The 24,025-nt window shown below is 44.5% G+C and overlaps 1 protein-coding gene across 7 annotated transcripts in view; it reads left to right on the forward strand.

Annotated features, from left to right (window-relative positions):
* OSBP2 (oxysterol binding protein 2) overlaps positions 1-24,025 on the forward strand; it is a 319,886-nt gene that overhangs the window by 168,266 nt on the left and 127,595 nt on the right. For 3 of the 7 annotated variants that reach the window (XM_038762597.1, XM_038762592.1, XM_038762593.1), the window contains one exon: positions 5,861-5,944. The exons of the other annotated variants lie outside the window; for them this stretch is intronic. In XM_038762597.1, coding sequence (XP_038618525.1) covers positions 5,861-5,944 — 84 coding nt within the window. The remainder of the gene's footprint in view (positions 1-5,860; positions 5,945-24,025) is intronic. 7 annotated transcript variants of the gene reach the window in all.

The raw sequence follows: 24,025 nt of genomic DNA on the forward strand, positions 1-24,025 counted from the left end.
GCCTTAGCCATGTCCTCTTTGTCCAGCTGCTCCAATTCCATTACCCAGAATCTTAGGCTGAAAGAACGATGGGGTCCGAGGAAAACCAGACAGAGATCCATCACAGAAGGTCAATAGCCAGCATTATCTTTGCGGGCAGGAGTTAAAGAATGTCCCTGATGGGTGATCACTACTGCTAAGACTTTGAGCTCGTTGTGGGCAGGGAATGTCAGTTTATTATTGCACTGTACTTTTCCAAGCACTTAGTACAGTGCTCTGCACACAGTAACCGCTTAGTAAATATGATTGAATAAATGAATGAATAAATAAGGGATTATGTCTACCAACTCTCTCTCTCTCTCTCTCTCTCTATATATATATATATAAATATAAATATACATATATACATACGTATATGCATAGTATTTGTTAAGCACTTACTAATTTGTCAAACACTGTTCTGCCTTCCCAGACTGAGCCCACTCCTTCCTCTCCTCCTCTTCCCCCTCCCCATCCCCCCGCCTTACCTCCTTCCCCTCCCCACATTAACTGTATATATGTTTGTACATATTTATTACTCTATTTATTTTATTTGTACATATTTATTCTATTTATTTTATTTTGTTAATTTGTTTTGTTCTCTGTCTCCCCCTTCTAGACTGTGAGCCGGCTGTTGGGTAGGGACCGTCTCTATATGTTGCCAACTTGTACTTCCCAAGCACTTAGTACAGTGCTCTGCACACAGTAAGCGCTCAATAAATACGATTGAATGAATGAATGAATGTTCTAAGCCCTGCAAGTTAATTAGGTTGGACACAGGCCCTGTCCCACATGGGGCTCACAGTCTAAGTAGAAGGGAGAACAGGTATTGAATCCACATTTTACAGCTGAGGAAATTGAGGCCCAGAGAAGAGAAGTGATTTGCCCAAGGTCACACAGCAAGCATTCAGCAGAGTCAGGATTAGAATCCGGGTCCTCTGACTCCTAGACTCATGCTCTTTCCACTACGCCACACTGCCTCCCTTTCTCTGTTAGATTGAACTCTCTCAAGTGCTTAGTCTAGTGCTCTGCACACCGTAAGTAGCCAATAAATAGGATTGATTGATTGACTAATCTGCCGAACTTGGTGCTCTTCCCCTAGCTCCCAAGTTCCGCTTCTTCCCTCACCCCACGTGACCAAAGAGGTAAAAAAAGTGGAGCAAAGCGCTTTTTGGCAAGTTTCCTGCCCCTTGCTGTTGCTGTTCTGACGATTGGTCTCCAACGACAGGGTCTTTGAAACCATGGGGAGTTTTGGCGTGGAACATGCTGGCTGAACAGATGTTCAACATGTTTAATGAGTGTTGTCCGGGAGAGAATTTGTCTATATGTATGGAGGAACTTCTTGTCTGGAAAGTAGACTGTGGATGGCAAGTGGAGGCCGAGAAAGCTTCATCACTGAAGATCTTTAGCAGCCTAGGGTAGTAGATAGAGCTTGGGCTTGGGAGCCAGAAGGTCATGGGTTCTAATCCCAGCTCTGCCACTTGTCTGCTGTGTGACCTTGGGAAAGTCACTTCACTTCTCTGGGCCTCAGTGACCTCATCTGTAAAATGGGGATCGAGACTGTGAGCCCCATGTGGGACAGGGACTCTGTCCAACCTGATTTGCTTGTATCCACCCCAGGGCTTAGTAAGGTGCCTGGCACATAGCAAGCGCTTAACAAGCACTTCCAGTCTAGAGGGGGACAGACGTTAATATAAATGAATAAATTATAAGTATGGACATAAATGCTGCAGCGCTGAGGGTGGGGCTACTATCAAATGCTTAAAGGATACAGAGCCAAGTGCATAGGTGATGCAGAAGGGCGAGGGAGTAGGGGAATATAGGGCTTAATCTGAGAAACCTCTTTGAGGAGATGTTACCTTAATAAGCCTTTGAAAGTGGGAGAATTGGTCATCTGGCATATATGAAGGGGGAGGGAGTTCCAAGCCAGAGAGAAACTGCGTGGCTCAGTGGAAAGAGCACAGGCTTTGGAGTCAGAGGTCACGGGTTCAAATCCTGGCTCCACCACTTGTCAGCTATGTGACTTTGGGCAAGTCACTTAACTTCTCTGTGCCTCAGTTACCTCATCTGTAAAATGGGGATGAAGACTGTGAGCCCCACATGGGATAACCTGATAACCTGTAACCTCCCCAGCGCTTGGAACAGTGCTTTGCCCATAGTAAGCACTTAATAAATGCCATTATTATTATTATTATTATGTAGGAAAGGTGTCGCCGGTGAGATTCTATCTATTTATCTTGATGCCTGCTTACTTGTTTTGATGTCTGTCTCCCCATTTCTAGACTGTAACCCCTGGGTGAGCAGGGATTATCTCTATTGCTGAATTGTACTTTCCGAGTGCTTAATACAGTGTTCTGCACACAGTATGCACTCAATAAATATGATTGAATGAGTGAATGAATGAATGAGATTGATGAGATCGAGACACAATAAGCGAGCTGGCGCTGGGTGAGCAAAGTGCCTAGGCTGAACTGGTAGGAGATCCGTGACGTAAAATAGGAGGGGGCAAACTGATTTGAGGGTTTTAAAGCCAGTGGAAAGGAGTTCCTGTTTAATGTGGAGGTAGATGGGAGTGGATGTCCTCCCTTCCCAGGAACCTCAGGGCAAGAATTTTCCTTACTTGCCTTGTAATTCTATTTCTCTCTGTCCTATTTGATGTACGCTGCTGTTGGAAACCGCAGAATAGCGTGGAAGGAAGGAAATGGGATACCCCCATGCCTGTCCAGATATGGCATTGGTCATAGGGATGTCAAGAGCCCCACTGGGCTACGGGGTGGACCAGTGCCAGAGCATGGGGTAGAACAAAGGGGGATATGTCCCGATGGGTAGAGATTAAGCTCTACCCATTAGTTTAGCTAAATTAGATTAGTGTCTGAATTGGAGAACTAATCAGTCGATCCATCAGATTAATTGAGCGCTTACTGCATGCAGAGTACCATACTGAGTGCTTGGAAGACTACACTACCACAGAGTTGGTAGACCCGTTCCCTTCCCGCAACGATCTCACATTCTAGAGTATATAATATTTACATTAATATAATAATATATATATTTATAATATAAATAACTAAGGATGGTCTAGCCCTCAGTTCTGAATTGCTTGATGACTGCCATCAAGACCTCCAGGATTACTTAGGGGAATCTGCTTCTTCGGTCAATTGATGGGATTTATTGAGTGCCTACTGTGGGCAGAGCACTGCACTGAGCACTAGGGAGAGTAGGATCCAAATATCGGCTCATTCATTCAATTGTATTTATTGAGTGCTTACTGTGTGCAGAGCAGCCTCCGCTTCATTTTTAGGAAGGTGATTAGGAGTCTGAAAATAATAATGATGGTATTTGTAAAGTGCTGACTATGTGCCAAGCACTGTTCTAAGCGCTAGGCTAGATACAAGATCATCAGGTCAAATACAGGCCCTGTCCCACATGGAGCTCCCAATCTAATAATAATGACTGTGGTAGTTTTTAGTCAATTGCTATCATCATCAATTTATTGAGCGCTTAACTGTGTGCAGAGCACTGTACTAAGCGCTTGGGAAGTACAAATTGGCAACATATAGAGACAGTCCCTACCCAACAGTGGGCTCACAGTCTAAAAGGGGGAGACAAAACCAAACATACTATAAAATAAAATAGAATAGATATGTACAAGTAAAATAAATTAATAAATAGATAGAGTAATAAATATGTACAACCATATATACATATATACAGGTGCTGTGGGGAAGGGGAGGAGGTAAGATGGGGGGGATGGAGAGGGGGATGAGGGGGAGAGGAAGGAAGGGGCTCAGTCTGCTACCAGGCAGTGTACTAAGCACTGGGGTGAATACGACCAGATCGGGTTGGACCCAGTCCCTGTCCCACGTGAAGCTCCTGCTCTAAATCCCTATAGTTATGCAACCCCCCACAAGCTCACCTCCTCCAGGACACCTTCCCAGACTGAGCCCCCCTTTTCCTCTGCTCCTCCTCCCCTCCCCATTGCCCCTACTCCCTCCCTCTGCTCTACCCCCCTCCCCGCCCCACAACACTTGTGTATATGAGCCCCTTCCCTCCTCTCCCCGTCGTCCCCCTCTCCATCCCCCCATCTTACCTCCTTCCCTTCCCCACAGCATCTGTATATATGTATATATGTTTGTACATATTTATTACTCTATTTATTTTACTTGTACATATCTATTCTATTTATTTTATTTTGTTAGTATGTTTGGTTTTGTTCTCTGTCTCCCCCTTTTAGACTGAGCCCACTGTTGGACAGGGACTGTCTCTATATGTTGCCAATTTGTACTTCCCAAGCACTTAGTACAGTGCTTTGCACACAGTAAGCGCTCAATAAATACGATTGATGATGATGATGATGTACATACTTATTATTCAATTTATTTTATTAATGATGTGTATATATCTATAATTCTACTTATATTGATGCTATTGATGCCTATCCACTTGTTTTGTTTTGTTGTCCATCTTCCCCCTTCCAGTCTGTGAGCCCGTTGGCTAGGGATTGTCTCCGTTGCCGAATTGTACTTCCCAAGCGCTTAGTACAATGCTCTGCACTCAGTAAGCACTCAATAAATATGATGGAATGAATGAATGAATGAATGAATGGGCAACTTCTGGTGCCTCTTGAGTAGTGGGGAGACATAGACTGAACTTTATTTTTAGAAAAATCATCTGGGCAGTAAAGTGAAATGCGGCCTGGAATGGGAAGAGGCGGAGGCCAGCAAGGATCTTACTTCATTGGAGTGGGAGGAGGGGCCAGGGCTAAGAGAGTCATGCAATCCCAGTCGTGGAAACCCATAGAATAGGACATTTTGCATCTACTGGAAGAGGGATTATTTTCCAACAACAGGAGTCTTGTGTTCAATTACCAGCTCCGTCCCCTCTCTGTGCCTCTGGTCCCCATCTATAAAATGGCCGTTCATCCTTTTGGATTGATAGATTTGGGTAATAGATTTTAGCAGGTCTTTTACATCTGGTTAGTAAAAATCAAAGGACTACTGCAGATTTCCACCAGAGAGAACACAGAGTGACAGAAATCTGCGGTTTTCCACCAGACCAAACACAGGCTTGCCCTGGCAGTTTCCCTGACCGAGTTCAGACATAGTCAGTGGAAATGGATCCTAAAGCAGGCAGCCTGCATTTTAGAAGCAGACGGAGGCATAGAGTCTTTCTAAATTCAATTCCCAGGTCAGCAGTTCAAAAGTGCCTGGTATGAGCATTGTGATCTCAGCCCATCTCAGGTCAAAATGCTTCTGGAGTCAAAAGTTCCAGCGTTATTCACATCCAGCCAGGACCATTTTCCATCTTGTGGGTGAAGTTTGTCTGGGTTCTGGAGAAGTCCAGAAGCCAGGCTTTCGAATCTAGATGTGGACCGTGTTGGTCGAATATAGGGCCTCCAGAATCTCTTCGGGAAGCTTCCCCAGCCTCAAGCTCTGCTTCAAGCTCTGGGGAAGAATTCCTGAGTGTCAGGCCAGCTGCCCACCGTGGCTAAATACCAGGTTCTCTTGGAATTTTTTAGCCGTTTGGTAATGAAAAGAGTCAGAGCACACCTTGGGTCAAGTCGATTTGTCCCATCACGATGGGGAGGCTGTGTGGCAATTTTTCCCTAAGGACAGTTTTTCAAGGAGACCCATTTTAGAACAGCCATATGCTGGCCTAATACTGCAGCTCATTAGGCGATGCAGAGGGGCGATCTAAACCCAAAGAATTTTTAATTTAGAAAAGAGAGAGAGAAGTGGTCAATTTGTAATCCTCCAATCAATTGGTTTTGACCTTGTCTCCCTTTAATTTCCTTTTAATGCTTCTCAAAATTTACGGGCTTACATATTTATATTTCCTGTAGCCTTCATCTCTCCAACAAAGTTTAAACGAGGTTTGTGGGGCAAAAGTCCACTCCCATGCTGCCCTGCCCATCTCCAGTCACCAGGTATGTACCGGGTCTAACTCTTTCCGTGACAGCATCCATCAGTCCTTCAATCAGTCAGCGGTGTTCATTGAGCGCTTACCATGTGCAGAGCACTGTACTGTGCGCTTGGGAGATGCAATACAGCAGAGTTGGTAGACAAAACCCCTGCCCTCAAGGAGACAGCGTCTGTCTGAAAGCATTCATTCATTCATTCATTCATTCAATTGTATTTATTGGGCGCTTACTGTATGCAGAGCACTGTACTAAGCGCTTGGGAAGTACGAATAGGCAACATATAGAGATGGTCCCTACCCAACAACGGGCTCATAGTCTAGAAAGGGAAGACAGACAACAAAACAAAACAAGTAGACAGGTGTCAATATCGTCAGAATAGATATAATTATAGCTACATGCACATCATTAATAAAGTAGAGTAGTAAATATATACAAATAAACTAGAGTAATAAATATGTACAAATATATACAAGTGCTTTGGGGAGGGGATGGGGTGGGGCAGAGGGAGGGAGGGGGGCAATGGGGAGGGGAGGAGGAGAGGATAAAGGGGGGGCTCAGTCTGGGAAGGCCTCCTGGAGGAGGTGAGCTCTCAATAGAGCTTTGAAGAGAGAAGGAGAGCTAGTTTGGCAGATGTGTGGAGGAAGGGCATTCCAGGCCAGAGGTAGGATGTGGGTTGGGGTCGACAGGTGAGAACGAGGAGGTTAGTGACAGAGGAGTGGAGTGTGTGGGCTGGGCTGTAGAAGAAGAGAAGGGAGGTGAGTTAGGAGGGGGTGAGGTGATGGACAGCCTTGAAGCCAAGAGTTTTTGCTTGATTCAGAGGTTGTTAGGCAACCATTGGAGATTTTTGAGAAGGGGAGTGACATGCCCAGAGCGTTTCTGTACAAAGATAATCCGGGCAGCAGAGTGAAGTATAGACTGAAGCGGGGAGAGAAAGGAGGATGGGAGATCAGAAAGGAGGCTGATGCAGTAATCCAGTCGGGGTAGGCTGAGAGACTGAACCAGCAAGGTAGTGGTTTGGATGGAGAGGAAAGGGCTGATCTGGGCGATGGCAGCCAACAAGGTATCTGTATTCATAGCGTCAAGAAGTTAAGTTCTAAAGATGGTTTTCTCTAAACTTCTAATACCTCACGTTACTACTACTACTTCTAGTACTAATTACAATTATAATAGTAGTAACCGTGATATTTGTTAAGTACATACTGTGGGGTAGATACAATACAATCAGATCAGACTTAGTTCCTGCTCCACATGGGGCTCACAGGTGAAGAGGAAGAGATCACAAATCTTTGATCCCCATTTTACCGCTAAGGAAACTGAGACACAGAGCAGTTAAAGAATTTGTCCAAGATCACAGAGCAGGCAAGTGGTAAAACAGAATTAGAACCCAAGTCTCTTGACTCCCAGTCATATGCTCTTTCCATTAGGCCATGATTCTTTCTTTTGGACTTTCAGCCCTGGCAGCTGCTCATTGTCAGATTGCCCAGACTATTAAACAGATAGTCTGGTTGTCACCTAATCTAAATGGGCTTGCTATAATAATTTCTTGAATTTGTTGAGAACAATTTTTCTTTTCTTTTCAAATCCATGATCTCATTTTATCTTCATAGCATCCCTGTAAAGGAAGGAAGGAAGGTATCTTTATCCCCAGTTTATGGAGGAAACTGAAGAACAGAGCGGTTGTGACTTAATCATGGTCAAATCATGGTAGCGTCGGGACTAGAACCCAGGTCTCCTGACTCCCAGCCCCTGTGCTGCCACAGGCATCATCTCACCTCTGAATCTCTCGGCCAGCTTTGGAATTTCTCAGTTACTGGGAGGGGTGGGGCTTCTCATTTGAGCCAACACACATATAAATTAGGACTTCCTTGGCCCATCCTACCCCTCCTCTTGCGTTGCCCTGGATTAAATGGGCTTATCTTCTTAAGAGTGACTTCGTAGAGTCGTAAAATGGCTAAGAAACCTGTTTTTGAGGAGTTTTTTTCTTCACTCTGGAAACTTTCTTCTTTAAAAAATGGTATTTAAGTGCTTACTATATGTCAAACACTGTTCTAAGTTCTGGGGTAGATACAAGTGAATCAGGTTGGACACGGTCCCTGTTCCGCACGGGGCTCACAGTCTAAATAGGAGGGAGAACAGGAGAACCGGGGCACAGAGAAGAAAAGTGACTTGCCCAAGGTCACCCAGCAAGCATTTGTCAGAGCCAAGGTAGAACCCAGGTCTTCTGACTCCCCAGGTCCGCGTTCTTTCCACTAGGTCGTCCCTTCATTACTATTTGGAGTTCAAAACTAGCCACCCTCTCACCCCCAAATAGCAACCATCTGGCTGCTCCCTGGAGGCTCTGGTTGGGGCTCAGCTTGCAGAGAATTGGCACAAGTTATTGGCTTTATGTAGAAATAATTGAAACTTCAGTCTGGAATCACCCAATAGCATTTACCGACTGCTTGCTCTGTGCGGAGCACTGTACTAAACATTTGGGAGAGTACAGTAGAGTTCGTAGCTACTGCCTCTGCCCTCAAGGAACTTAGAGTCCAGTGGGAGAGAAAGATGAAGACTATGTGATTGTAATCTATAAAAATCAAAAAGGGATAGCACAGAATAATAATAATAATAATGATGAAGGTGTTTGTTAAGCGCTTACTATGTGCAAAGCACTTTTCTAAGCGCTGGGGAGGTAACAAGGTGATCAGGCTGTCCTACGGGGGGCTCACAGTCTTAATCCCCATTTTACAGATGAGGGAACTGAGGCCCAGAGAAGTGAAGTGACTTGCCCAAAGTCATACAGCTGACGTGGCGGAGCCGGGATTTGAACCCACGACCTCTGACTCCAAAGCCCGGGCTCTTTCCACTGAGCCACTCTGCAGAATGGCCTTTCAAATCCCACTCTGCTGAGCCCAGGAGGTTTAGAAGAAAGAAAATGAGAAGGAAGTCGCCTTTTCACCCAGTAGGAAGTAAGGGTGTGGGATTTACCACCACAGGAAGTTGTACAAACCAAAAATACCAGTAGGTTCAAAAATGGATTGGGATGAACTCATGAGCCGTAGTCGACAAACATGTTATAAGAAGAAAAAGCTTGAGATGTTAGATGGTACCACCTTAAACTTTAGGACAGCCATCAAGGAAGACAAACATCCCACTTGTCCTCCAAATCACCATCGGAGGCCTTCGGTCACACTCAGTGTGGACCCTTTTTTCATTCATTCATTCATTCAATGGTATTTATTGAGCGCTTACTTTGTGCAGAGCACCGTACTAAGCATTTGAGAGAGTACCATATAATAACAAGGAGACACATTCCTGCCCACAGTGACTCACGGTCTTCATGCAGCTCACGGTGCACATTCTTTATGCCTCCCCATCCTTGTACCTTATCTGAGCTTTCCAACTGATTGTCCTTAACAGAAGTTGCTTCATATGAGACAGGTCATGCAGATTTGGATTGGGAAAGTATCTAATTGAATCCAAATTATTTCTTTAGTTCTGTGAAGTTACCCACCACCTTTGCAGCCCCAATCATTCAATGGTATTTATTGAGTGCTTACAATGGGCAGAGCACTGTACTGAGCACTTGGAAGAGCACAATAATAATGATGGCATTTATTAAGCGCTTACTGTGTGCAAAGCACCGTTCTAAGCGCTGGGGAGGTTACAAGGTGATCAGGTTGTCCCACGGGGGGCTCGCAGTATTAATCCCCATTTTACAGATGAGATAACTGAGGCACAGAGAAGTTAAGTGACTTGCCCAAAGTCACACGGCTGCGGAGGCAGGATTTGAACCCATGACCTCTGACTCCAAAGCCCGTGCTCTTTCCACTGAGCCACGCTGCTTCTCTAAGCAATACCAGAGCGTTGGTAGATGAGTTCCCTGCCCGCAAGGAGCTAACAGTCTAGAGGGGGAGACTGACCTTACAATAAATTGCTGATGGGTACATGCATCAGTGTAGATGGGTTAGGAGTAGAGTGAATATTAAAGTACCTAAGGGGTACAGACGCTTAGAACAGTGCTTTGCACATAGTGAGCACTTAACAAATGCCATCATTATTATTATTATTACAGACCCAAGTACATAAGCCATGTAGAAGGGAGAGCAGATAAGAGAAGAGGGCTTGCTTAGTCAGGGAAGGCCTCTTGGAGTCGGTAAGATTTTAGTAGGGCTTTGAAGATGGGAGAGAGGTAGTCTCTTGGTTGGCTGTGTGACTTTGGGCAAGCCACTTAACTTCTCTGTACATCAGTTACCTCATCTGTAAAACTGGGGATTAAGACTGTGAGTCTCATGTGGGACAACCTAATTACCTTGTATCTACCCCAGCGCTTAGAACAGTGCTTGGGACATAGCAAGTACTTAAATACCATTATCATCATCAAAGGGTCGGTGGTGAGAAAGACAAGATCAAGGTACAGTAAGTAGGTCGGTGTTATAGTTTCAGTAGGAGATCAGTGAGATGAGATAGACAGAGGATAGCCGATCAAGTGCCTGTAGAGCTGATGATACGGAGTTTTTGTTTTGATGCCGAGATAGAGGGGCGAGGAGACGTGAACTGAGAGGTTTTTTTTAGAGAAGTGATCCAGCCAACAGAGTGAAGTATGGACCGGAGAGGGGAGAGACAGGAGGAAGGGAGGTCGGCGAGGAAGTCGATGCATTAGTCCAGGCGGGATATGAGTGAGAGGAAGTGGGCAGAGGGAAAGTCGCCAGGAACATTCACATAGATATCAAGGTGTCCGAAGATCACTATGGGGATGAAGAAAGAGAGAAGGAAAGTGAGAAAGGGAGTTTAATAAGCGGTTGATCACTGGGGCCTCAACTGGGTTACAGGATAACAGGAGGGGCTTCTGCCACCATCATTTATCACCAGGGCAGAAACTAATGACCAGAAACTCTTCAGTGATTTTCTTTGCATTTCTTCAGTGACTGAACACTGGTAGGTGGAGTAACTGTTTTTCATCTACTGGAATTTGATTTCTTTTGCATTTGAAAAAATAGGGAATAATTAGGCTGGCCATATTATTTTTGTTGAAGTTGGGATGTTTGGATTCCATCCCAAATTCATGTGCCTTTGCCTTCTCCCTCCGTGACTAGAATTGCGGGAGTGGAGGGAGCATGGGAAGAAAAGAGAATGGGATTAAAGCCCCAGGGCATTCTGGGGTATTAATAATAATAATAATAATAATAATAATGGCATTTGTTAAGCGCTTACTATGTGCAAAGCACTGTTCTAAGCTCTGGGGGGATACAAGGTGTCCTTCATGGGGCTCACAGTCTTAATCCCCATTTTACAGATGAGGTAACTGAGGCCCATAGAAGTTAAGTGACTTGCCCAAAGTCACACAGCTGACAAGTTGGGGAGCAGGGATTAGAACCCATGACCTCTGGCTCCCAAGCCCGGGCTCTTTCCACTGAGCCAGCACAAGTCTCAGAGTTCTATGAAACCTAAAGTCAATCAGGTTAATCAATCGGTAGTATTTATCAAGTGCCCTCTAAATATAAAGTCCTGTAATATGGCTTTGAGAAAGTAATGCAGAAACAGGACACATGCTCACTGCCATTAGCTTTCTAGACTGTAAGCTCATTGGAGGCAGGTAATGTGTCTTATATTGTACTATCCCAAGTGCTTAGTACAGTGCTCTGCACAAAGTGAGCCCTCAATAAATCATCATCATCATCATCAATCGTATTTATTGAGCGCTTACTATGTGCAGAGCACTGTACTAAGCGCTTGGTAAGTACAAATTGGCAACATATAGAGACAGTCCCTACCCAACAGCGGGCTCACAGTCTAAAAGGGGGAGACAGAGAACAAAACCAAACATACTAACAAAATAAAATAAATAGGATAGATATGTACAAGTAAAATAAATAAATAAATAAATAGAGTAATAAATATGTACAAACATATATACATATATACAGGTGCTGTGGGGAAGGGAAGGAGGTAAGATGGGGGGATGGAGAAGGGGACGAGGGGGAGAGGAAGGAAGGGGCTCAGTCTGGGAAGGCCTCCTGGAGGAGGTGAGCTCTCAGCAGGGCCTTGAAGGGAGGAAGAGAGCTAGCTTGGCGGATGGGCAGAGGGAGGGCATTCCAGGCCCGGGGGATGACCGAAAGGGAGTTACTAATCTAATTAATCAATCAGTGGTATTTATTGAGTGCTTACTATGTGTAAAACACTGTATGAAGCCCTTGGGAGTGGTCAGTATGACTGAATTAGCCCATAACAAGCTTACAGACTCGAGGGGGAGGCAGACATTAATACAAATGAATAAGTAATTTATAATGTATAATTGATGGAGGAAGTGACAGACAGAAATCATTTTTCCATAATGAGAACTGGAAGAAGACCAGGATATGAATGGAATTATCCTAATATATGTAAACCAAACGTGCTGATCGTGCTTCAATCCAGGGGGAAGTAGAAGCTTTTAAAATGAGCAAGAATTGCTAAGGATCAGAATAAAATAGGCTGACCAGTTCTGCCAGAGCCCTCTCAATTCCAGGTTATCCGTCTGTTTTCATACATTTTATCAATTTATACGGTGGTATCTTAGGCACTTAGTACAGTGCTGTGCCCACAGCACGAGCTCAACAAATACTATTAATAATTAATTAATACTATTGATTAATTGTGAAGTGTAGCAAGACCACACACTAATAATAATAATATAATAATTGTGGTATTTATTGAGCGCTTACTATGTGCCAAGTAGTGTTCTAAGCACTGGGGTAGATACAAGCAAATCCAGCTGGACACAGTCCCTGCTCCAAATGGGAGTCGTACACTTAATCCCCATTTACAGGTGCGATAACTGAGGCACTGAGGAGTGAAGTGACTTGCCCAGGGTCACACAGTAGACAAGTGGCAGAGCTGGAATTAGAGCCCTTGACCTTTTAACTCCATGCTCATGACCTTTGACTCTACTACGCCATGCTGCTTCTCACTAATTTGGGGGCCTAAAAGGGCACACACATCTCTGATTTTGTGTTCTTTCTTTCTGTTTTTGTTAATGATATTCAGAAATGCTGTGAATAGCCCCCTAAGTATGTTACACAGTGTTACGAAAACTTACCTTTTCAAAATCCACAATGGCAATAGATAAGGAGATTTTGTTGCAGTTGAATGTGGTGTGTGCTCCATTTAATTTGGTTAGAGAGATTTGTTGGCTTGTGATTCAAAGGAGACGTGGGGGAGAACCATTTCAAGCTCGGGCATTTTCCCCTCCGACTTCAGGTTTAAATAAAGTTAATTAGAGCCTCATTTTCTCTATTGGTTGTATCTTCAGGGCACTAGAGGGGGAACAACAATAAAATGAGATTAACAGGCGCAGTCTTGAATGATACTTGAGATCTCTAGAGTATTAAGTATCTGCAGAGTAGGAAAATGTAACCAGGCACTACCAGCTACTTGTTAAACTGAGCTGGCCTCGTTTCAAAGTATCTCCATTAATATGCCTATCTGATTCTCAGTCACGGGTCAAGTTTTTGAAACACTTGGACATTTGGACACTTAGGCACGACATGACTTGTCTCCCCTTCGTTCCCCTCTCCATCCCCCCCGCCTTACCTCCTTCCCTTCCCCACAGCACCTGTATATATGTATGTACGTATTTATTACTCTATTTATTTTACTTGTTCATATCTATTCTATTTATTTTATTTTGTTAATATGTTTTGTTTTGTTCTCTGTCTCCCCCTTCTAGACTGTGAGCCCACTGTTGGGTAGGGACCGTCTCTAGATGTTGCCAACTTGTACTTCCCAAGCGCTTAGTACAGTGCTCTGCACACAGTCAGCGCTCAATAAATACGATTGATCTGGTCAGAGAGGAAAGACGCAAGAAGCTGCCGTTGCTTTCTCTTCTCCTGTCAGATGGGTTCAATATCGCCATTCAGAAAAATCCACAAGCAGGAGACTCTAGGGAGCCTTAAGAAGATACAACATTTTCTGGGACTCCGAGGTCAGTCAATCAATCAGTCAATCAATCGTATTTACTGAGCGCTTACTGTGTGCAGAGCACTGTACTAAGCGCTTGGGAAGTACAAGTTGGCAATATATAGAGACAGTCCCTACCCAACAGTGGGCTAACAGTGTAAAAGGGGGAGACAGAGAACAAAACCAAACATACAAACAAAATAAAATAAATAGAATAGATATGCACAAAATAAATAAATAAATAAATAAATAGAGTAATAAATAAATAAATAGAGTAATAGGTCATGAGCTCCAGTTAGTAGGAACCGAAATACTCCCAATGTAAGGATGGTTCATTTGTTGAGAGGGTGGAGGAGGGGGTTATGCCCTGTCTCCTTAGTGCTTAGTTGCCATTTGCAGCAACCTCAGTGGTGGATTTGCTTGTTTCAGAGTGACCTCTGTTGGGACCAATTTTACGGTTTATTGGGTTTTTTTTTATAATGGTATTTGTTAAGTACTTGTATGTGTCAGGCACTGTACTAAGCACCGAGATAGGTACAAATTAATCAGATTGGACATAGTCCTGGTCCTGCGTCGGGCTCAAAGTCTTAATCCCCTTTTTACAGGCGAGGCAGCTGAGGCACAGAGAAATTGAGTGACCTGCCCAGAGTCACACAGCAGGCTTGTGGCGGAGCTGGGATTAGAACCCAGGTCCTTTGGACTCCCAGGCACTATCCAATAGGCCACGCTGCTTCTCAGATAATAATAATAATAATGATGACATTTGTTAAGCACTTACAATGTGCAAAGCACTGTTCTAAGCACTGGGGGGATACAATGTGATCACGTTGTCCCACGGGGGGCTCACAGCCTTAATCCCCATTTTTACAGATGAGGTAACTGAGGCTCAGAGAAGTGAAGTGACTTGCCCAAGGTCACACAGCAGACTTGTGGTGGAGCTGGGATTCGAACCCATGACCTCTGACTCCAAAGCCCGGGCTCCTTCCGCTGAGCCACACTGCTGAATTAACCGCTTCACTCCCGCCTCCTCTGGGAGGCATCCTGCCCCAGAGATGACGCACACCTTTCCTGCTTTGGGTCCAGTCTTCGATAATAATTCTGATCAAGAACAGTTACAGAAATATAACCCCCAGGCCGGGGAATGGTGAAGTTGTGCCCCTGTCTAGTATCCACCAACCGGGCCTCCACTCAGATAATAATAATAATAATAATAATCATGATGGCATTTGTTAAGCACTTACTATGTGCCAAGAACAGGGAGAAAATGAAACCTTATTTCTGTTAGTCCAGCCCAAGTGGCTGTGTGCAAGGCCAGACAGGTCTACTCCCCATGGAGGTATGTTGGGGTTTTTTGGGTTTTTTTTAAATGGTACTTGTTAAGTGCTCACAGTATGCCAGGTACTGTATTAAAGGCTCCATCACTTGGTCTGATTATCAGGCAGGGGGAATGGGTACCAACAGAAGAAGGTGATGGGTCAGAGCATTCCGTAGGGAAGCAGCATGACGTAATGGACAGAGCACAGTCCTGGGAGTTGGAATGTCATGGGTTCGAATCCCAGGTCTGCCGCTGGTGTGCTGTGTGACCTTAGGCCAGTCACTCCACTTCTCTGTGCCTCAGTTGCCTCATCTGTAAAATGGGGAATCATGGGTTCTAATCCCAGCTCCACCACTTATCTGCTATGTGATTTCAGGCAAGTCACTTCACTTCCATGTGCCTCCATTGCCTCCTCTGTAAAATGGGGAATAAGATTGTGAGCCCTTTGCAGGACAGGGACTGTGTCCAATCCGATTTGCTTGTATCCACCGCAGTGTTTAATACAGTGCCACGCACATAGTAAGCACTTAAATACCATAATTATTTTACTAATTATTATTACACAGTAAGTATGTTAACGACCTAGGGATTGAGCTCAGGCCCCAAACATGTATTAGTCCTCAGTGTCCTGTGCTTGTCTTAACTCATGTTGGCATTAGGCGTGTTCCAAGAAGGTTCTCCAAAAATAATTATGCTGCCCTATTATTACTCATCTGAATCCCAGAGATTACTGGGGAGCAGTGGAGAGCGTCCTATACATGAGAATCTGTCAGTGAGATAATATGCCAGGCAGAGCTACCTACTCAAAAAGTAACTCTTGTTCATAGCGATTGTGACACTGAGTTGTAGGGACTTCATCTCAGAATCGGCCCCTGTCTGCTTTATAATACTAGTCATAATTGTGGTATTTGTTAAGAGCTCACTGTGTGCCAGGCACTGTACTGTGTGCTGGGGTGGATACAAGTTTATCAGGTTATACACAGTCCCTGTCCCACATGGAGTTCACAGTCTTCATCCCCATTTTACAGATGAGGTAACTGAGGCCCAGAGAAGTGAAGTGAGTTGCCCAATGCCACACAGCAGACAAGTGGCAGGGCTGGGATTAGATCCTTTGACTTTCTGACTCCGAGGCCTGTGCTCTATTCACTACGCCATGCAGCCGTACGTTGCTTTATACGTCATAGAGCGTCTCTTTGTTTCTTCATTTGGCTCGCTGAAAAATGCCCGTTACATGATGCTGCCACTATTGTTTTTTCTTCATTATCAAGGGTACCGAAAATGTCTTGTTGAGACTTGGAATGTATCCCCCTTGAGAGAGTGTTGATCACACCTCTCAAAATAAACCTGTGCAAATATTCATAACCGTTTTTATCTGTGAATGTAAACTTGTTCAGATTTGTACAAAATATGTGTGAATTCCTACAAAATTTGAGCCATCTCTCCACTGAAGGTGCAATCCAAGATGAAGTTTAGCTTATGGGTTCATCTGCCAGGTTGGGGTGTGGGGATCCCTTCATTGTGATGGCAGTTACCAGTAATAGATGCTTCTTTTCTGGGAACCAAGGTGATTGCTTTCTACACTGTGAGCCCGTTGTTGGGTAGGGACCGTCTCTATGTGTTGCCGACTTCTACTTCCCAAACGCTTAGTACAGTGCCCTGCACACAGTAAGCGCTCAATAAATACGATCGAATTAATGAATGAGCAAATAGATCTGAAGTAAGCAATTTCATTTCGAATTCTTTCCTTTGATTTTTTGGTCAATCGATCAGCAGTATTTATTAAGCATGTGTGGAATACAAAGCACCATACTAAGCCCATGATACAATATAACAGAAGTAAAACATACTTTCCCTGTCCACATGGAGTGTACAATCTAATGGATTTTTTTATGGCATTTGTTAAGTACTTACTATGGGCCAGGCGCTGTACTAAGTGCTGGGGTAGACTTGGGATGAGGCACCAAGAAGTGAAGTGACTTCCCCGAGGTCACGCAGCAGAGAAGTAGCAGAGCTGGGATTTGAACTCAGGACCTTCTGACTTCCAGGCTCTATTCACCAGGCCATGCTGCTTCTCCATGTTGTGTTTCGTTGTCTGTCTCCCCCTTCTAGACCGTGAGCCCGTTGTTGGGTAGGGACTGTCTCTATATGTTGCCAACTTGTACTTCCCAAGCGCTTAGTACAGTGCTCTGCACACAGTAAGTGCTCAATAAATACGATTGAATGAATGAATGAATGTCAGTGGGTTTGAATGGAAACTAATGGATGATGTGTACCTTCTCTGAATAATATTCAATTGATATTCATGAGGAAAAATAATACCTGATTCAGAATATCTGGATTCCTCCACAGTGTTTATGTGTAAGTGCTTACATGGAACCCATTAAATAGCAAGCTCTGGGACCAGAACCTTGGGCCCTCACAGCCAAGAGGAAGGGACACTCAGGATCTTCTGGGGAACGAGAGTTGGCACTTGCTCTAATAATAATAATAATAATGGCATTTATTAAGCGCTTACTATGTGCAATGCACTGTTCTAAGTGCTGGGGAGGTTACAAGGTGACCAGGTTGTCCCATGGGGGGCTCACAGTCTTAATCCCCATTTTACAGATGAGGTAACTGAGGCCCAGAGAAGTTAAGTGACTTGCCCAAAGTCACACTGCTGACAATTGGCGGAGCTGGGACTTGAACCCATGACCTCTGACTCCAAAGCCCGTGCTCTTTTCCACTGAGCCACGCTGCTTCTTTACTGATCATGAGCCCGCTGTTGGGTAGGGACCGTCTCTATATGTTGCCAACTTGTACTTCCCAAGCGCTTAGTACACTGCTCTGCACACAGTAAGCGCTCAATAAATACGATTGCATGAATGAATGAATCCTGCTGCTTCTCCAAGGCCCAGTGATAAAATCATGATAATAATGGTAATTGTGGTATTCGATAAGTGCTTACTATGTGCCAACCATTGCACGAAGTGCTGGGATAGATACAAGATAATCAGGTCCTATGAGGGGCTCACAGCCTAAGCAGGAGGGAGAAGAGTTATTGAATCCCCATTTTGCAGATAAGGGAACTGGGACACCGAGAATCAATCAATCAATCGTATTTATTGAGCGCTTAAGTCAAGTGACCTGCCCAAGGTCCCACAGCAAGCTCGTGGCAGAGCTGGGATTAGAGCCCAGGGCCTCTGACTCTCCAGCCCATGCTCTTTCTACTAATAATGATGGTATTTGTTAAGTTTTTACTATGTGCCAAGTACTGTTCTAAACTCTGGGGTAGATACAGAGTAATCAGGTTGCCCCTCGTGGGGCTCACACTTTTAATCCCCTGTGTACAGATGAGGTAACTGAGGCACAGAGAAGTTAAGTGACTTGACCAAGGTCACAAGGCAGACAAGTGGTGGAGTCAGGATTAGAACCCATGCCCTCTAACTCCCAAGCCGGGGCTCTTTCCACTGAACCATGCTGCTTAGGGGGACAGATAGCAGCCTTGGGTCAGCAGGAGCACTGGGAAGCCGCCTGGTTCAAGGGAAAACTGTCCAGAAGAAATGAAAACTCCTCCCCATCTCCACCCCCCCACCTTACCTCCTTCCCTTCCCCCCAGCACCTGTATATATGTATATATGTTTGTATGTATTTATTACTCTATTTATTTTACTTGTACATATTTATTCTATTTATTTTATTCTGTTAATATGTTTTGTTCTGTGTCTCCCCCTTCTAGACTGTGAGCCCACTGTAGGGACTGTAGACTGTAGGGACCATCTCTATATGTTGCCAACTTGTACTTCCCAAGCGCTTAGTACACTGCTCTGCATACAGTAAGCGCTCAATAAATACGATTGAATGAGTGAATGAATGAATGAAAACCCAACTACGGCTTAACCGTGAAAATGACTTTTAAAAGAAGAGTCAGAGCCCCCCACACACACACACAAACACACAGGTGCAGCACATTCTAGAAACGAACATTTCTTTTTGAGCAGAAGCTCTCGGAGGATCAGGAAATGAAAGCAAAAACCAAAACAGTTCCATGAGTTCCCCACAGTTTGCCAACACAACAAAGGCTAACCTTTGTGCGCACATGTTTGTCGGTTGGACTGTAGATGCCGTTCGGGCCTATTCAGCCAACTAGGCATTCATGGGTAAAGTTCACTGCCAGGGCATCTGTTTCAAATGAAGATAATGTGATATTGTTGTTCAAGGGGGTTGCGATTTTGTGATGCCCCCCCATTTTACATCCCAGTCAGGACAAAATGGATTCTTCACTACTTGGCATTCTCAGGATGGCCTTGGGCCCTTTGTGGACAAGAAAAGCTTCACTTCTTCATCCTGTATTTCCCAAGCACGTAGTACACTTACTGCATCAAACGGGCACTCCATAAATGCTACGACTATTTTTTTAATGATAATAATAATAGTGGCATTTATTAAGCGCTTACTATGTGCAAAGCACTGTTCTAAGCACTGGGGTAGATACAAGGTAATCAAGTTGTCCCACGTGGGGCTCACAGACTTAATCCCCATTTTCCAGAAGAGGGAACTGAGGCCCAGAGAAGTGAAGTGACTTGCCCAAAGTCACACAGCTGACAAGTGGCGGAGCTGGGATTCGAACCCATGACCTCTGACTCCAAAGCCCGGGTTTTTTCCACTGAGCCATGCTGCTTCTGATATTTGCTAAGCACTTATTATGTATCAAACACTGTTATGAGTGCTGGGGTAGGTATAAGCTAATCAGGCTGGATTCAGTCCCTGTCCCACATGGGGCTCACAGTCTAAGAGGGAGAATAATAATAATAATTATGTTGTTAAGCATTTACTATGTGCCAAGCACCGTTCTAAGCATTGGGGTAGATACAAGTTAGTCGGGTTGGGCACAGTCCCTGTCCCATACAGGGCTCACTTTCTTAATCCCCATTTTACAGATGAAGTAACTGAAACCCAGAGAATCAATCAATCAATCAATCAATTGTATTTATTGAGCGCTTACTGTGTGCAGAGCACTGTACTAAGCGCTTGGGAAGTACAAGCTGGCAACATATAGAGACAGTCCCTACCCAACAGTGGGCTCACAGTCTAGAAGGGGGAGACAGAGAACAAAACCAAACACACTAACAAAATAAAATAAATAGAATAGATATGTACAAGTAAAATAAATAGAGTAATAACTATGTACAAACATATACACAGGTGTTGTGGGGAAGGGAAGGAGTAATAAATATGTACAAACATATATACAGGTGCTGTGGGGAAGGGAAGGAGGTAAGACGGGGAGAATGAGAAGTGAAGTAACTTGCCCAAGGTCACACAACAGACAAGTCGTGGAGCCGGGATTAGAACCCACGTCTTCTGAGTCCCAAGCTCATGCTCTTTCCACTAAGCCACGCTGCTTCTTGACCCTTCAATCCCCACTCCAAAGGTGGGAAGACTTAATATTCTTGGAAATGAATACTCTGTTGAAAGTTACATTTTGACAGGTGCACAAGTCTTTAGATGAAGCACATACACTCAACTCTGCACCGTAGGAGAGTGTGCCCAGGAGTCAGAAGAACGAGGTCTTTGTCCCAGCTCTGCCCCTGACTTCCAAATTGTCCTTCAGCAAGTTTCTTAAACTCTCTGTGCCTCAGTTTCCTCATATAATAATAACACATAATAATAATAATGATGGCATTTGTTAAGTGCTTACTATGAGCAAAGCACTGTTCTAAGCGCTGGGGGGGGATACAAGGTGATCAAGTTGTCCCACATGGGGCTCACAGTCTTAATCCCCATTTTTACAGATGAGGGAACTGAGGCCCAGAGAAGTGAAGTGACTTGCCCAAGGTCACACAGCAGACTTGTGGTGGAGCCAGGATTCGAACCCATGACCTCTGACTCCAAAGCCCGGGCTCTTTCCACTGAGCCACGCTGCTCATATGTGAAATGGGGATGTGGCATCTGCCCTTCTGACCCCTATGAGACAGAAACTGTGTCTGATCTGATTGTCTGTTTGCCCCAGTGTTTAGCAAAGTGTTTGGCACATAGTATGCACTTAACAAATTCAGGAAGTTTTTAAAACTGTGTTTTTTATGGTATTTGTTAAGCACTTACTAGTTGTCAAGCACTGTTCTAAGTGCTGGGGTAGATACAAGCTAATCAGGTTGGACCCAGCCCCTGTCCCACATGGGGCTCACAGTCTTAATCCCCATTTCATAGATGAGGTAACTGAGGCACAGAGAAGTCAAGTGGCATGTCAAAAGTCATGCAGTAATAATAATAATAATGATGGCATTTATTAAGTGCTTACTATGTGCAAAGCACTGTACTAAGCGCCGGGGAGATTACAAGGAGATCAGGTTGTCCCACAGGGGACTCACAGTCTTAATCCCCATTTTACAGATGAGGGAGCTGAGGCCCAGAGAAGTGACTTGCCCAAAGTCACACAGCTGACAATTGGCAGAGCCAGGATTCGAACCCATGATCCCTGACTCCAAAGCCCGGGCTCTTTCCACTGAGCCACGCTGCTTCTCACAGTAGACAAGTGTCGGAGGCAGGATTAGAACCTACGACCTCCAACTCCCAGGCCCAGGCTCTTTCCACTAAGTCACGCTGCTTCAATTCCTGTTCAGAGTTGCTGGATGTGGTGAGCTCCAGCGAGTGGGAAGAACAAGAGCCAGTGTCCACAAGAAGCATAATGGGGGACAAAAAACATATCCAGTTGAAATATTGTGATGTTGAAAGAGCCCAAGTAATCTTTTCTGAAAAAAAAACCAGGCATTATGCATTTAAACGTCCTACATAGAGAGTTTTTTTAATCTGTTATGGCAACCAGGCTCCTGGAGAGAGAGTGATTATACAAAGATAACCACACATTACCCTAGATGATTCATTGCTCTTGGCTATTGATCTCATTGCAAAGGAAGTCAAAAAGCACACAGAAATGCGCACCTAAAAATAGAAGAATGCATTCCAATTATAGAAGAAGGCCTGATTTTTAAAGAATCAGCATCCTGCAGAATGCTGTTTGCCAGGAAAAGTTTCCAGATAATAATAATAATAATGATGGTATTTGTTAAGCGCTTGCTATGTGCGAAGCACTGGTCTAAATGCTGGGGAGGATACAAGGTGATCAGGCTATCCCATGTGGGGCTCACAGTCTTAATTCCCGTTTTACAGATGAGGTCACTGAGGCACAGAGATGGATGCATAGGCTTTGCTACAAACTGAGGGTTTTTTTCGTATTCATATTTTTTAAGGAGTAATGTGGTGTCTCGATGTTACTCCCTAAAGACTTGTGCTTAACAAACCTGGGGGGCCAGAATAAAGGTGATATCAATACTTGAGTTTATATGATGCTTTACTTTCCTAAGTGTTTTCACATCTGATTATCTTATTTTACTCTCATGCTAACCCTAAGAGTTGGAGTGGGGCAGGTATTATCTTCCCGATTTTCAGGTGGGGAAACAAGCACAGAGAGAGGCTAAGCACCCTGCTCAGCGCATACACCAGAACAGACTAGAACCCAGATCAGCTGTGTGACCTTGGGGAAGTCACTTCACTTCTCTGTGCCTCAGTTATCTCATCTGTAAAATAGGGATTAAGACTGTGAGCCCCACCTGGGACAACCTGATAACCTTGTACCTCCCCCAGTGTTTAGAATAGTGCCTGGAACATAGTAAGCGCTTAACAAATGCCATCAATATAATATAATATATAATATGGTATTATAATTATAATGATGATATTTGTTAAGCTCCTACTATGTGCCAGGCACTGTTTTAAGAGCTGGGGTAGATAACAAATAATTGGGTTGGACACAGTCCCTGTCCCACATAGAGCTCACAGTCTTAATCCCCATTTTACAGGTGAGGGAACTGAGGCATAGAGAAGTGAAGTCACTTGCCTAAGGTCACACAGCAGGCAAGTGGAGGATCCAGGACTAGAACCCATATCTTTCTGACTCCCAGTCTCATGCTCTATCAACTAGGCAACTCTTATTTTCAATTGCAGTCCTAATTTTCTTTTAAGTGCCATATTCTAGGTTCAAGTGACCTCTCAAATCCTTTTGAACTGGATATCGATATACTTTTCAGGCGGGTGGCACTTTTCCCCACTTTTACCATCTAATATTCTCCTTTCTCTGCAAGGGCCCTTCTGCAACGTCTGTTCACTTGGGCTTTGGGCAGATCTTTGGTGTGGGAGAGGGCAGAGATGGCAGGGTGGTGGAGCACCTAGGCTGTGCGCTGTTAGGAGTCATAGGAACATATGTGTGGTATATATGTGGCCCACATTTAGGTAGCTCTTTGCCCTGTTTGTTCCGATAGTATCAGCGTTGACCATTGATGACCCTCCTGGTTATTTGGGTGCTGCTTGTCACATGGGCTGATGTGAATGGGGGCAAAGGAAAAATTGAGTAGCGAAACTGTTGTCCTTAACCAGCACCAGAGATAAGAAGAGGGAGAGAATTTGGATCAGAAGAGGAGAGGGCAGGGAGGAAGTGGGGGGGGGGGGTTGGGCCCTTTGCTGAATGTGTTTTCTCTCTCTCTCTCTCCGGTGGTCTTTGATTATTGATTATTTGTCTGGGCTTCCACTGGATTTGGTGTTACTGTGGAGCCACTGAAAAGAGCATGGGCCTGGGATTCCGAGGACCTAGGTTCAAATCCCAGCTTTGCTGTTGCTCTGTCTGGAAAGCTTTTGAAGGCAGTAGGATTTAATTGACCCTCTCAGGATGGCACCTGGTGAGTGTCCAGTACTCTACCAGGGAGAGTCACATAGAGGCCTACCCATTCCATTCCTGGCTTGGCCAGTGGCTAGCAAGTAAAAGGCAATATTATCCAAGTCAAGAGTCCCCTGTGCTGGGCAGCAGCAGCACAGAAGAGAGT

Source organism: Tachyglossus aculeatus, chromosome 21 (assembly GCF_015852505.1).
Source record: "Tachyglossus aculeatus isolate mTacAcu1 chromosome 21, mTacAcu1.pri, whole genome shotgun sequence".
Classification (NCBI taxonomy): Eukaryota; Metazoa; Chordata; class Mammalia; order Monotremata; family Tachyglossidae; genus Tachyglossus; species Tachyglossus aculeatus.